Genomic DNA, 15292 nt, shown 5'->3' on the forward strand with positions numbered 1-15292 from the left:
ACATTTTAAAAGACTGCAAAACTTTTCTTTCTTTTTTTTTCCACTGAGCATGTTACTTCCAAAACAAACGATACTGGAAAGCACATGACAGCATTCATCCAGTTGCAATGAACATTTGCAGAGCTGAGCGTAGGCTGAGGGAAAGGACCCGCTGGGTTCCTCCCCAAAACAAAAAGCGATCCGCTGTTTACTCTCCAAACACTCGGAGTGCATCCCTGCTGACGAGACACCGACCTCTCACACGGCAAGGGCAATCTTCCCGAGGAGAGGGCAGAGCGTGCGCTGTTTGGCTCTCTTATGTATGCATGTGAGAAAAAGTGATGTCTCGCAATCGTGTCTCACCATTTCTCTCCATCTGTCTCATTCAGTTGTGTTGAAGATGGGCCATCTCACTCTTGTGGCTTTTCTCACAGGTAAACAAAACAGAAATGCAGAAAATGACATTAAAGACAAAGTCCACATAAAATCCATAGAATTCATATTTTATCACCCTTGCTTCTCTTGCAGTGCTGTTCGGCCTTTTTGTGGAAGCCGAAGCAAGTAAGGTCAAAACTACGTGCACCTAACCTTGAGAATGGGTTTGTCGCAGTCCTGGTTTATAAACAAGCCATCCACAAATGTATTTCTCCCTACAATCAAAGTCATTCTTCTGCAGCCCTGACTAATATTTTTAGAGTCAAACTGTTTGCAGAAGGTCATCGCAGAGCAGATAAATCAGTTTGCTTAGTTCTAATAATAGCTACTCAACTGATAATTCACAGAATGTCATTACCACACCATATTTATTTATTTCCATTTGCTTTACATTCTCTCTTTCCTCTGGTTCAAGGAAACCAAATGCTGTCACACTTCACGACTACTTCAAATTTGTCACTAACTTCTTTTTCCCTCTCTTATATCGCCTCCTTCATGTGTCTGAAGATTCATTTGTTTACAGTAAGTGTACATGCTCTTATTTCTTTTATCATATACAATTTGAAATCTACCACATCAATAATATATGCTCATTAAAAAGTTATAAAAGAACAGAGTATGACAATGTGTATTCTGTTCAGTTTAATCCATATCATAAATGAAAATGTGCTGGTTCTCTGCTTGATTTGCGGATGTGTTTGCTTTGCATCAAACAGACTATGAAAGCCTACGGATTGGAGGACTGGTCTTTGCCATCTTGTTGATCAGTGCAGGAATCGGTTTTTTGCTTTGTAAGTACTGTAATCGCAACAAAAACACACACATGGACAAAAATGTGCCTCTGAACCTCTGTAGAAAAAAAAGGTCACTGTAATTGAGTTGGGACTGACTACATCATGGTTTCTCTCCACAGATGGCAAATGCAAGAAGAGAGGGTAAGCTGTTCTTTTTGTGTCTTTTTTAAGCCTCACTTTGTAAAATAAATTGAGTGTAGGGCTGCCACGATTAGTCGACTAGTCACGATTACGTCGACTATCAAAATCGTCGACGACTAATTTAATAGTCGACGCGTTGTTTGAAGCTTTGTAAGATCCCAAAAGACGCAGGAATAAGTGGCAGGATTTAAGAGTGTAATAACGGACTGAAACAGAAGATGGCAGCACTGCATGTACAAGGATGCCAGCTGCCGTTAAACCCCGGAGAAGAAGAAACTGTGTCCCAGAATTCATAGTGCAGCCCAGCTCAGTTTCCAACAATGGCGGCAGCTACTTAGTTTTAATGTTACTCTTATTATTCTTTCTGGTCACAAAATAAACGTTTAACATATTTTATGTTAATGTAGCTGTGTAAACTTGAAATATCTGCTCAGTTTATCAAGACACCACATATTTTCAAAAGTGCTCCGAAGTTTTCAGAGACGTCTGTTACCCACTAGCTCGATAGTTAGCCGGGGGCAAGGCTCACTAGAGCCCGTGAGAACACCGGACCGGAAAATCGTTTTCAAACCCACCGCCGTCTTTCGCTACTCAGGTTAAATATATATGTCACTTAGATAACTTAAAAATGTTAGTGTTTGGCTTTTTTCAGTATTTGTTCCTGAGTAAATCGGTTTGGCTGAGATTAAAGTTATAGTTTATACACAGCTGAATAAACGTCAAGCAGACAACTGATTATCAGAAGTGTGAGATGCTTGAGAATATACTCCGGTGTCCTGTTATATTTTAGATAGCAAGGAGTTTATTAAACTTCACCGAAACAATCTGCAAATTTCATTTAAATTTAATAAACTATCTTGTCTTTATTTTTAGTTAGCACATACCTTAAACACTTAAAGCTGTAAGCTAATGATAGTTATATAAGAGCAGATGCATGCTGGTGCAATGAGCTGTACGTTTTACGTCCAATGGATGATGATCTGATTAGTCGACTAATCGCAAAAATAATCGGTGACTAGTCGACTATCAAAATAATCGTTTGGGACAGCCCTAATTGAGTGACTCTTATTTATTGTCTCCATCTCCGTCTTTCTGTTGAAACTTCACTAATTACTTCCTCTCGCTCCTCTGTCACTTTGTAGAAAACATACTGACAACAGCAGTGAAATCTGATCTGATGCTTGACAAACTGGTTTTGGCCTTGAAAGAAGAGCTGGCAGGAGATGGGGCGGAGAGATTGACTGCCTCCTGAGAGCAGGGGGGTTCAGAGGAGGCTCACCTGCTCAGATACCTGTGTGAAGACACATCCTTTTTTTTTTTTTAATCAAGTACTGCTCAAATTTGACATCACTTCCTTCCGGTCTGCTAGAAGGAGATGCAAAGAGAAAAAGTAAATGTCCACTTCTGTGCTGATACGTTGATGTTTATTTTTGTAAATACACACTCATCCATGCATCATATCCAGTCTGCCATATGGTGCTTCTTTAGTTATTAATATTGTGTAAAGCTGATTAAGTAATACACAGTTAGCATTTTAGCATTACTACCTGCTGTTTTGATCAGTTGTCCATACTGATGCTGTCAAACTCTAAACTATTGGAATAATCATGAAAAGTGTATTCTGTCAAATATCCTGAGTCAATTCGAAATTAAAGTCAAAATAAATGTCGGTGTCAATAACCAAGAGTCTCATTTTCATAACTTCCCTACAGCAAATTAGCAAACTTTCATTTCCAGCAGTAAAATAAGACGTTATTTCATATTCAACTGTAATGGTGACAAATGCTATTATTACAGTACTTATAAAATTATTACTGCCCGTTTTTGTAAACATACATCACAGAGCGGAGGAAAAGCCAACCCCGACCCCACAAACCTCGTCTCCTTCTCCACAAGCAAACATTCCCCTCCTCTCCAACTCTGCGCCTACAACTGACTCTGGATCAGCTTCCACACCCAGCTCTTCTCCAGCCGCCAACCCTTCTGCTGACAAACGTAACCCCCAAAAACTGACCTGGGATCAGGATACGGCAACAAAGCTCCAGCAGTTTAAACTCTGCCCCCTTTTCCCTAAAACCCAGCCAACCTGTAGAGTGTCACGGAGTGCTGAAGGCAGGGTGTTGGCGCAGCGCGTGGAGAGAAGTCGCAGTTTCAGTGTCACGTATCCGTCCGCTCGTGAGAAATTTCCTCGTGATTTGCTTGTCGCTGCTAAACACAAAGGTAAGTGCCGAAACAAATAAATTAGCTCACATTTCACACAGCAGTGACGCCCTCGTCTATCCTTAGTTGCGGAAATTTGTTGATGAAGTTACGTTTTTTTCGTCAGTTGAAAGCATTAATCTCATTCCGGGCTAATTGTAGGGTCACGTCACATTTAGGTTGTCATCTTAGAAAAGAAGAACTTTTGGGGGGAAAACTTTGTTATTGTGTTTTTCTACACTTAAAGGTTCAAATAAGACGAGTAAATACAACGTAGGCGGAAAAGCAGAGCGTCAGGCGCCTATAACGTCTATTTGGCCGTTTCCATCGAGCTCACCAGTGCCAGGACAACGGGACTGCACGCGCTTATTTGCGTGCGTGTGTCCATCACCTTCTTTGCTATTTTTTTAAGTGCTCAACAGGCTTAATGTACACCAGCTTTTTGTAGATAGGTCCTTGTTTAAAGTCATCAGATAAGAGGAAAAACTCAAAGGAATATTTGCGGCATATTTTATCGCACCAATAAGGAGTTGGATTTTTAAAAAGCGCACATTATTTTTCCGTTTTCGGTTGTAAGCTTTCCTACTTTAGACTTTTCTAACGTGCTCATACTGTAGGCTGTATACACAGTCTTTTTTTTAACAGGACTGCAAAATGCTATGTGTGACCAGCTGATAAGAGCAGAAGTGACTGTGTGCCACCAGGACAGAGTGGGACAAGGACACAGGCAGTCAGATTATGTTGCACAGGACATGCATAGCATGCTGCTAATTTATCAAAGCAATCATTTGATCGTCATGGTTTCAGATACAGACTGTGCATGTGCAAAGAAGACTCTGCAAGAGCACAAGGAATTCAGATATGGAGCAAATAAGTTAACTTTCCACCAAAATAAAGCCCCCACAGAACCAAATAACCACAGTGAGGCTGTGAAATGTGTTGTGCAAAGACGTGATGGGAGTGCTGCAGAGCAAATGTACTCTGTGGAAAATGATGATCAACTCTCTCCCAACAGTTCTTCCCTGTTTTTCCAGTGATATAAGCTAGGGGGCAAACATTAGGATAATAGGCTGGTGATATAATAGAAGAGATGGTAAGAAGACAGGACAGAAGCTAAATAAGATGATTTTGTGATGATAATAACTTCACTTATATAGTCAAAGTATTTGCAATGGCGTTTTCTTTCCTTTCTTAGCTGAGACAGACTTGTCTGGACGTCCTCTCCTCCTCATGTAAATTACAAAAGCCTAAAAAGAAAACGGGACCAGCAGTGGAGAGAAAAGGGAGGACGAGGAAGCGCTCTTAGGTGGCACACTTGCTGCTCACCTTTCCTAATTGCATCAGTTCAGTGGCTGACAAACACAAATTTAGAAACTGCAACAAGAAGACATTGATTTTAGATCAGCCATGTGACTGTGACCTTCAGAGCATTTCCTTTCCTTCTCTGGGATAATGTTGGAAGAGAAACAGATGATAGAGGTCTTCCAAAAAATTTTGTTTTGAGCAGCTGCTAGTCAGCACTTGGGAGATTGATGGGTGTAAGAGGAGGTTAAATTATGGAAATGTACGGTCTTTGTTGATCTGCTGAGTATGACTCTACAACATAAAGACTGTTTCTAGCCGCTCACTGTGGTTTCCATGAGTGATTCATGGCTTTAGTATGCTCCACTCCCTCTCTGTGTCCCTCCTCTTCCCCTCTCTTACCCAACCGCACTCTCCCTCATCTTCCTCTCTCCCACTCACTGTCAGCTTAAATCCTACTTCAAAACTTTATGTCATGTGATGTATTTCTTTCCCTTTTTTTTCAGTTTTGTCACTCTTTCATTTTCTTTGCCAGTGCTGATCTCCTCCACCTCATTCCTCTTCCTTCCTTTCTCTGTTGCTTGTTTCTCTTTACTTGTCAATGGAGTCCACACAGTTTTGCAACAACAGAGCCCATTTTGTGGTTGCTGTTTTCAGCTTGCATTTGTGATCACACATTTCGTTTCCAGCCTTTCGTTTCTGGAAAATCATCAAACGCCGGAGTCACAAAGTGAAGGGAGGTTCTGCTCTGTCTTGGGCAAGTAGAGGAAAAGTATTGGTTAAAGCAGGTTCACACTGTGTGCAGTGTGTTTCTTCGAGGACAAAGACTTCCCTGTGGGTGTGTGACTCGTACAGGATGTTTTGCATACTGGAATTCACTGCTTCTAATTTAGGAATAAAAAAATGCCTCTGAAAATAGGCAGCTGGCTTTGTAGTGCATTACATGACCCCAAGCACACCAGTGTCCAGCATTCAAACAGGTGGACGGGGGGTGGGGGGATTGTTAGAAGACAGAAACCAAGTCATACATGCTGTAAACACACACACAGTAGAGGAAGCTCTGATATTAAGACTTAGAGTGTAGTTATAACGTACTGCATGCGTGTGTTTTTCATACACGCGTACTTGTATCACTGATTCATTTTGTACTTTACCCTCATGGCTCAAAACATAGTTAAGCAGCTTAAGCATGATCTGGTGGAACTGGCAGTTGGCTCACATTCAAAGCCGAGGTGCTCACATGTTTGTGTGCTTTGCTCATTTCATTCCCCAAAGATCATCTTCTTGACACTGAATGGTAGCCGAGGAGCGCTCCTTGTGTATTTTGGATCCCTACGATCTTTCCTGCAGTAGCACCAACACAAGGAAAAAATTCTGATCACAAAATGTTCACGTTACTTAAAAATCAGTTTGCAGAAGCTTTACTTGTTAGCAGAAGTCGAAGTGGAACGTAGCTGAAGTTTATTGCGTAACCTCACTTGTAGAAAAGGGAGGAGAAGGAGTGTTGGGCGGAAAAGGGAAGCTCACCATGGGCTCGAGTGTATAGAGTAGAGAGCCTATCTTCAAGGGAATTTGTAAGGGAAGGGATAAACAAGAGAATGCTGGGGAAAGTGCAAGGACGTGACGAAGCGTGTCCAGGAACTGAAGAGTGTAGAGAATAAAGGAGAGGTCTAAACTGACTGGAGGGCACTGGAAGGGTAACAGGAGCTTAAAAAACAGAAGAGCTGTATGAAACAGCAGTGTTTAAACAAACATGCGATTGCTGAACACTTTCTGATGAGGACAGAGAAGATGAAGTGAAAGAAGCAATGGGTGAAAGGACGCAGCAAGAGAGCATGAGACGGAGTGTAAAGCACTCCCGAGGTCAGGAGGGAGAGGGATGCTCCGAGAGCTGACAACAAAACGCGAGGGATAGTCGGAGACAGGCGGGGAGAGCCAGAACAGAAAGCTCTTTATCCTTGGAGCAGAAGAAGCTCCACGGGGAGTTGGTGCCCGCAGTTGTGAATATAGGTTTTTAGTGGTTCTCTGGAAACATTTGTAATTTCCAAGTGGCCTGAAACCATAACTAAATTAGGTCAGAAACAACAGGATGATTAGCCAGTGACTCTTGTAGGTTTTTAAACAAAAATACAATATAGATTGATGTTTCCAGCATTTACAATTTGAAGATCTGCAGCTTTTCTTGTTCTTTTTATACATGAAAAATCTAGTAGTTGTGTAAATGTGAGTTATTCATGAACAATCCGCATATTCTGGCCAAGTTTGAACACTTTACTTACACACCAGGTGGTTTGTTCTTATGTTTCTGCAAGTCATGAACACAATGATTGGGATACACACCTTCATCACTTACTGCCTCGCCCCACCCTACACTAACATTTGCGTTAGAATATGATCTTTCAGTAGGAGCTGGGAGGCGCCACCTTTCTCTCCCCTGCCTGACCTTTCAGCTGCCCTTCTTTTTTTCCATCTTTGTTCTCTCTTACTGTCTTTCTGTCTGCTTTTGCCTTTGTTTCTCCCACCTTTCTCTCTCCCCCGGTGCCTTTCTAACTAGGTAAACCATTCTCCAGTGGTTGTTGGCCTATTTCCAGCAACTGTGCATTCCCCCTGGCTCGCCTTGGGTTGCTGTGGGGAGGCACTGTGATGGAGGCGCTCGTCCTGATCTTCTTTTTCTCCTCTTTGCTGCCAAACTCCGAAATACCACCAGCTGAACAGGGAGACACATTGTTCTTGCTTACATTCTTTATAGTGACCACCATGTCTCCCTTTCACACAAGCAAAAATGCTAGAAGATACCAGATTAATTGACCAATTTAATAATTTTGTATATAAAATGACACGTGAAAAATACAGATTTTCTCACAGACCCATCAGATCATTGGCAGGTGTCTGTTTTTGTCTGTCAGTCCAAAATCCAAAGATAGTCTTTCCCATATCAAGTATGGTGGAGAAAATCAATAATTTCTCATGTTTCTCATGAAATTACAGGAAATAGTAGTTTCATGAAAAACAGAGGGGGGTAAGTGGTAAGCTGTTACTGGTTTCAGGACAGTTTAGACAAGCTAAGTGGGGCATCAAATTTGACAAGTAACTAGGGGTGCACTCAGATCTCCTCTTATGGCAGCCTTTCAGTTCACAGACAAATGCTGCAGGGCATACATGACAGTTTTGCTAAATTTGTGTCCCCCATCTGGTTTGTTTGGTGTAAGGTGGCCGCAAAGCTCAGTCGGAGCCCTCTCTCTTTAATGTTATCTTAACTTTTGTGTCTGGCCTCATGCAAACAACATTCAATCCAAGGCAGTCGTTACTAAACGCTGCTTCTGTTTCTCCCCCATGGATCAACAGCTTTTCTTCTTGTAAATTTCCACCAGGAGCATGATGGAGAATAATCCCAAAAAGAATCTCGTTGCAGTCTTGGGGGAAAAAAAACTAATCCTGTCAAGATCCCAGATCTTTGCAAAAGTCTTATAGTCTATGACTGAAAACTCAGACCAACCCATTGTCTCAGGATGTCAGGGGATGCCAGACTTTTTAAAGGTTTCCAATGTGTGAATGTTTATGCCAAGTGGAAAATCGCTGCCCTGGTTTTTTTCTTTCAGGGGCAGGGGGTTAAGGCGTGTCCTTTCTGAGAGCACATGATACCCCTGCTCCGATATTCCACCTCACACAGCACAAATACCTCAGATAGTGTGTTTAATATGGGTGCCCTTCTCTGGAAATACATTTCTCTATAAACAGTGACACCAGTTTATAGATGTATCTAGGTCGTCTTAGTCTAAGGAGCTTGGAAAGAAAAGCATCTGGACTTCTCCAAGTTTCTTGAAGACATTTCACCTCTCATCTGAGAATCTTCTTCACTTCTAAGGGAACACCATTGCTCCTAGACCTGAGGAAGCTTCTGGGATGACAGGAGAAACGTCTTCAAGAAACTTAAAGAAGTCCAGATGCTTTTCTTCCAAGCTCCTCAGGCAACAGTAGAAATAGCTCAATTGGCCAATGCACAGTTCACCTTTAAAAAAAGTTGAATTCAGTTGTTTTGTTCTTGTTTTTTCAGACAGAAATAGCTGTGAAGTTTGAGTGCACTTACCATATTCTTGTGGATTTATCCTGTTTATCTGCAAGTGAAAGCTAATTTACAAAGAAGACTTAAAAAAAACTGACAGGAAACTTCAAACACCTGGACAGTCACCATAGCTGTGGCCACACAATATATAATGCATGATGACATTAGAATGTGGTCTATATTCAGGCTATAGAACATTAATGCTTCGGTGCTTTAAGATGGCAGCAGTGCAATGCAGTATGCACGAGAGATGTAATTCTCCTGTTGAGGCTCCATTAGAGCACTTTGTGTCCATCAACATCAGCTCAAGTTTCTGTGTGTGAAAATAAAGCAGGAGGGGCCACTTTGTATCCATTTGAATTTGATCATTTGACTTTGTGTGTGCTTCAAAGGGGACAGATGCATGTCCTGTAAGCGTATCTCTGTGTGTTTAGTCCTTTTACTGCCCCTCAGAAAATACTGTGAGGCTAAATGTTGCATCATGTCTGTTGACTTTGTTGGCTGGTACTAGCCAGAGCCTTGTACTGACTAGAAGTTAATGGTTTCAGTCAACATGCATGCACAAGTGAAACATGAAGTTCTGGATGTTTCAACTAACTAGAGCTTGTGTTTCTGTCCTTATGTAAATCCTGAAGATGTTGAAGATCTGTGTTTTGGTGTTAATGACAAGTAAGTAAAACTCAAGTCTTTTAATATAGTGTGGGGGAAAAAATTGTATCACGTTTTCTCATTTTAGAAAAAGAAAAAAAAACTTAAGTTATTTTCATTCATTTGTTAAATCGGAAAGCATGACCAGTTAGCTTCACTTCCTTCTAACAGAGCTTGCAAGTCTCTCTCCTGTCAGCACATTGTACAAATATTTGAGGACTCCTGATAACGTGGTGGGGGGAGAAAATAAACAGCAGAGTTCATGAGTGGCTACAGATATCATCTGGTCACCATTTCAGTCTTGGTTTAATTAGGTTTACAGTAATTCAGTACTGTGTAAAAGTATATGCTTCTTTCTGATTTTCCTTTTTCTTGCACATCAAATTGAAAAACTAGACAAAGACTACCTGGGTAAATACAAAATGCACTTTTTAAATGATGATGTAATTTATTAAGGGAAAAGGGTATTCAAACCTACCTGTGTGAAAAAGTAATTGCCTCAATTATTAAATCATAAATTAAAAAATACTTGATGATTGGAGAAATCATGCAGGAAGTCACAAAAGAAATCAGAACAACAACTAAAGAACTGCAGGCCTCACTTAGTCTTAGTTAAGGTCAGAGTTCATGATTAAACAACAAGAAAAAGATCGAGCAAAAATGGCATCTATTGGAGAGTTCTAAGGAGAAAACCACCGCTGACCAGAAAGAACCCAAAGGTTCTTCTCACATTTACCAAAAAAACTTGATGACCCCCAAAACTTTGCAGAAAATATTCTAAACACTGACGAGATTCTAACAGTCAAACATGGTGGCAGTAGTGTGATGGTCTGGGCTGCTTTCTGCTCTCTACCAGAAAGTCCTGAAGGAGAATGTCCATCCATCAGTTCATGTCCTAAAGCTCAAGAACACTTCAGTTAGATATACCACGTGTCCACCTGTGAATGGCTCAAAATACAACCCCCCCCCCCCCCCCCCCCCCCCACACACCCACCCACCCAAAAAAAAACAATCTTGAGTGAAAACTGATCGAGATATTTTATTGTGACCTCAAACCAAACTCTTTCACACAGGGTCAAATAGGTCTGGGTAACTTTTCTCCCATGATAAATAAAATCCTTTTTTTTTTTTTTTTTTTAAATTGCATTTTAGTATTCACTTTGATTATATTTGTCTAAAAATAAAATGTTTTATCAGAAACATTTAAGTGTCATTAATATGTTACATTTAAAAAAAAACAATAAATGAGGAAGTGGGGGGAAATACATTTTCACAGCACCGTATGTGGAACTAATTTCTGACAGTGTAGTTTCCATTGGTAATGAAGCGAGGCTTCATCAAGTGGAAACTAGAGATGATATTTGGTGAAACGGAGCTTTATTTATAATTTTAAATACGAAAGCTTTAAGGGGTATTTATGAATTGCCACTGAGAGAATTTCATTGCCTTTCTTTGAATGCTGCATGAAATAGTTTAACATCAGCTTCCACTTTCAAGATCTCTTATCAGCAGCACGAGATTGGCTCTGTTTCACTGTTGTGTCTGATCCCTTGCAGTTGTGTCCCAGGTGTTCGCAGAAGAACAGAACGGTAAGTACAGTCCTGGACGTCAGATTCAATAGAGCCTAATGTTTGAAACCTGTCCTCCTGACACTTAGGCATGCCACGATTTAGTAACTCTGATAATACCACTGATGATAACACTACTTAGATGTTTCTGAATGTTTCCCGTGTGTCTGCTTTTAACTGATCCTCTTTATTTCTGTTCCTACAGCGGAAGATGACCCCTTCACCTTTGGTAATTATCTGTAAATTTATTACTGTCTTATGTCAGTTGATTAAAGTAAGAAGATGATGCCTTATATTGATTGTTGCACCCTTATATAAAAGAAGAATGCAATATAAATATTGTTGGGTAAATGTCTATAATATTTATTTACTTGTTGGTGCATCGATTTCAGTCTCGACCTTTTGTCTGACTATTTTTTTTTTTTTACTTCAAGTTGTTGTTGTTGTCTAATGGCTAACATGATGTGTTCGTGCAGACTATCACAGACTGCGTGTCGGAGGCCTCATCCTAGCTGCCGTTCTCTGTCTCATTGGCATCACCATCCTTCTCAGTAAGTGGCAAAATACTCACAGATACATGCATTATACAAATATATGCACAGCTATAAATAGACTCCATCAAAGGCACGCAGTCATCTTTGCTTCTTTTCTCTCACTTCAGGCGGCCACTGCAGGTGCAAGTTCAACCAGAATAAGAGGTGATCTGTCATCGAAATATTTAAAAAACATCTGTGTAACAGGAGTAAACTAACGCTGCGGCCACACCGGAAATGTTTTGCAGCAATGTGCCCACCAGAGACCACAGAAAGTGATCACATTTGACTACAAGTGACTACAGGTTAAATAACCGCTGGCAACATGAAGCGGCCAGGACCTGAGATAAACTTTTCTCACATTTTGTGTGGCACTTCCAGCTAAGCGATTGAAGCAACTGCCAATGAGAGCACAGGATACTCCTGACAACTGGAGCCTCGAATATCTGCAACCAGCCCTCAGTTTCAAAGCAATGCACAAGAAACAAAGCACTTCCAGTGTGGACGGACCTTAATGGCACCGCATATCAAATATTATCTTGCAAGTCATGTTAGGCTTTTGTTTTGTTTTTTTTCAACCCCAATTCTTGAATTCTTGCTTCTCTTTGCAGGCGGAGGACAGGAAGCAATGCTCAGCAGATGCTTACCGATCAAGGTAATGCATACATCCTGATTAATAATAATAATGGATTGGATTTATATAGCGCTTTTCAAGGCACCCAAAGCGCTTTACAATACCACTATTCATTCACTCTCGCATTCATACACTGGTGGAGGCAAGCTATGGTTGTAGCCACAGCTGCCCTGGGGCAGACTGACAGAAGCGAGGCTGCCATTTCGCGCCATCGGCCCCTCTGGCCAACACCAGTAGGCAATAGAGCAAAGTGTCTTGCCCAAGGACACAACGACCAGGACAGAGAGCCCAGGGATCGAACCGGCGACCTTCCGGTTACAGATACGCTTCCCAACCCCCTGAGCCACGGTCGCCCCATTGACAACACTCTTTACCTTATTAACTGGTTCACAAACTAAAGGTGCACCAGTCGACCGGCCAGAGACTGTTGTCCAGCATTCTCACCCTGAATCAGTGACTGACTGGTCAGCCTCACGTGTGTCCGATTACAGGCCAGTCCATTTAATGTCCCATTCGGCACAGTGTGCAGGCTCCTCTCAGAGAGCAAAGATAAAGTTCTTCTAAGTGGGGGAACAACCACATAAATGTTTATAACAAAAACACTCATTAGACAGTTAAACTGAGTGAAAAAGAGGAAAAAAGTTTGATGTTCTGTCATGTGATGAAGTTATAAATATTGGAAATGGAATATTTTGTTCCTGTATAGGACACTCTATTTCAGCTTTTTAATGCATACCTATGAGTTGTGTGAAGCCGGATAAACAACTTCTTCTCTTATCAACATATTCACAATTTTATCACCCACTTGGCATCCTGCCTAGATCTCAAGTTATATATACTCGGTTCATCTGCTTCACTGTAGACATCCCCATGTGTCTCTCACACGCACGCACACACTGACACAGAATGGAAAACGCTCATAGTGCTGGACTGAGATGGCACAGACCTCGCTGTTCAACAGGTGCAGGGACTCTGGGAGTCTGGCAGGCAGAGAAGGGAAGGAGAGAGGAAGGCAAAAAGTACTGCTGTTTCATTTAACTTTGCATTTTTTAGCGTTTTTTGTTTGTTTTTTTTAACACAGAAATATTGTTAATTTGTATACTCTGTGTTGGAGCTGTTGATACTGAGGCCAAGCTGTTTTGATTTTAGCAGCTTTAATATAGGACAAACACACAGGTGGCCCATATGGAAAAAAACACTGGGTGTGTATACAGGCAACTCAGCAGGATCCCACAGGGACATACTGCACTGTTAGGCAGTTTCCACTCACAGGCCCACACACTCTTCCTCTTTCTGACGTTCATTCTCAGATGATGAGCAGCATATAACAAAGAGTGGATTTTCTACAAAGAGCCACAAACATTCATCATTTTACATAAAATTATGATTGCTACGTTGTTACGGCCTCACTTGCCATGATGGGGTTGAGCTGGGGGGTGTTTTTTATTTGTTTGTTTTTGAAGTATTTTGCTTCTTCTTTCCTTTTTTTAATGCCTAATAAAAAAAAGTCACACTTTTCAGTAGTTACTTCTCTAAATATGTTTACTGCTGTCACAAGATCCCAGTTAAATCTGCAATGTTTTGTCACAGTGTTCTCTAAAGTCTAGAGGTTTAATTTTTTTTTTAAAAATGCAGTTTGAGTTATATTGCAGATTAAAGCAAAGTCATGCAGACCCTACTAAAGGACCCCGTTTGTGCCTCATGTTGGCGATCATATTTTCAGGAAGAAAGTCAACCATGCTTTCCTTTGTGTGTGTCTCTGTAGGTCGTGCCTGCGACTGCTAGATGTCAGCCAGAACACACCGACTTCCCAAATCTGCAAGCAACAGACACCGCAGAGGATGAGCACTGGGACTCGTGACAACCCACAACACCCTACTGTTGTTTATTTAGAGAGATAAACAAAGAGTAGTCTGTGTGCACCTGATCTGAGGTGTGGCGCTTTCTACCTGAGCTACTGATCTTCAATCCGCCCCTCAACCCATACACCCACGTTCAAAAATAAATATATATATATATATATATATATATATATATATATATATATATACATACATACATACATACATACATACATACATACATACATACACACACACACACACACACACACACACGGTTTTGCCACTTTCATTTCAATCAGTTTACCTTTTGTGATACTGCACACTGTGTAAAAATAAAAATGAATAAATCGATATTAACCAGCTGTGATACCCAGCTGCTCACGACAGAAATTGGTCATTGACACACAGGTCTTTTTTTTATGTTAGTAGTTTTGAATGTATCTAAGTAAAATAGTAGCACAAACCTATTCCCAAATAAATGTCTCACATTACTCCTCATACCTGTACTGTATGTCTGAGTCAAACATTGATGTAGATGTTAGTCACTTACTGTGGCCGGCCTAACCCTGTGTGCTTTTGTGTGAATTATATGAAATCCATGTATTCATGAGTAATTAGGGTGCTGCTGGGAATTCATCAAAATCTGTTCGTTTCCATGTTTTGCCTTTTGAAAGAGTGTAGTGGATTGCACTGTTCAGAGAGTCATGTTTCTATAAAAGAAATGCTGAAACACCTATGTGCTCTTTACTTCTTACTTTTTTACAAAGGGGCTTTTTATGAAGTTTCAAATTAAGGCCTGCTGTACAATACCAGTATACCGAAGGCAGTAATACAGAGACAAAAATGATGTAGTTGTTGAGAGTGAGCTGTGTTGTTTCCAACAATTGAATGAGGCTTAACTGGATACGCTTCTCATTGTACGCTGTGTGTCTGATTTTCTGAAAGATGTTTTAAGGAGTAAAGAATTGGAAAGATTCACCTCATGGGTGTAACAATCTGCAAGCAGTAGGTGTAGTGAAGGTAGATGAATTTAAATACCTTGGGTCAACGTTCTGACGCAACGGACAGTTTACAACACAGGTGGGGAATACAGTGCAGGCAGGGTGAAGTGGGTGGAGATGAGTGTCAGAGGTGGTTTGTGACAGAAAGTGG

At 40.9% G+C, this 15292-nt stretch overlaps 1 protein-coding gene and 1 long non-coding RNA gene across 2 annotated transcripts; both read left to right on the forward strand.

Annotated features, from left to right (window-relative positions):
• The first annotated feature begins 388 nt into the window (after positions 1-388).
• Positions 389-903, forward strand: LOC309716796. Its single transcript, XR_014279517.1, has 3 exons — positions 389-413; positions 508-540; positions 830-903. It is a non-coding gene; the product is annotated as an uncharacterized lncRNA (long non-coding RNA).
• Positions 904-3362: 2459 nt separating this feature from the next.
• On the forward strand, positions 3363-14874 carry fxyd3 (FXYD domain containing ion transport regulator 3). Its single transcript, XM_082550838.1, has 8 exons — positions 3363-3569; positions 9549-9582; positions 11118-11150; positions 11335-11358; positions 11606-11680; positions 11791-11827; positions 12274-12317; positions 14062-14874. The coding sequence occupies exons 2-8, from the start codon at positions 9549-9551 to the stop codon at positions 14079-14081; spliced, it is 267 nt and encodes an 88-aa protein (XP_082406964.1). The 5' UTR covers positions 3363-3569; the 3' UTR covers positions 14082-14874.
• Positions 14875-15292: the final 418 nt, after the last annotated feature.

This window comes from Aulonocara stuartgranti (assembly GCF_965226115.1).
Source record: "Aulonocara stuartgranti genome assembly, chromosome: 11".
Lineage (NCBI taxonomy): Eukaryota > Metazoa > Chordata > Actinopteri > Cichliformes > Cichlidae > Aulonocara > Aulonocara stuartgranti.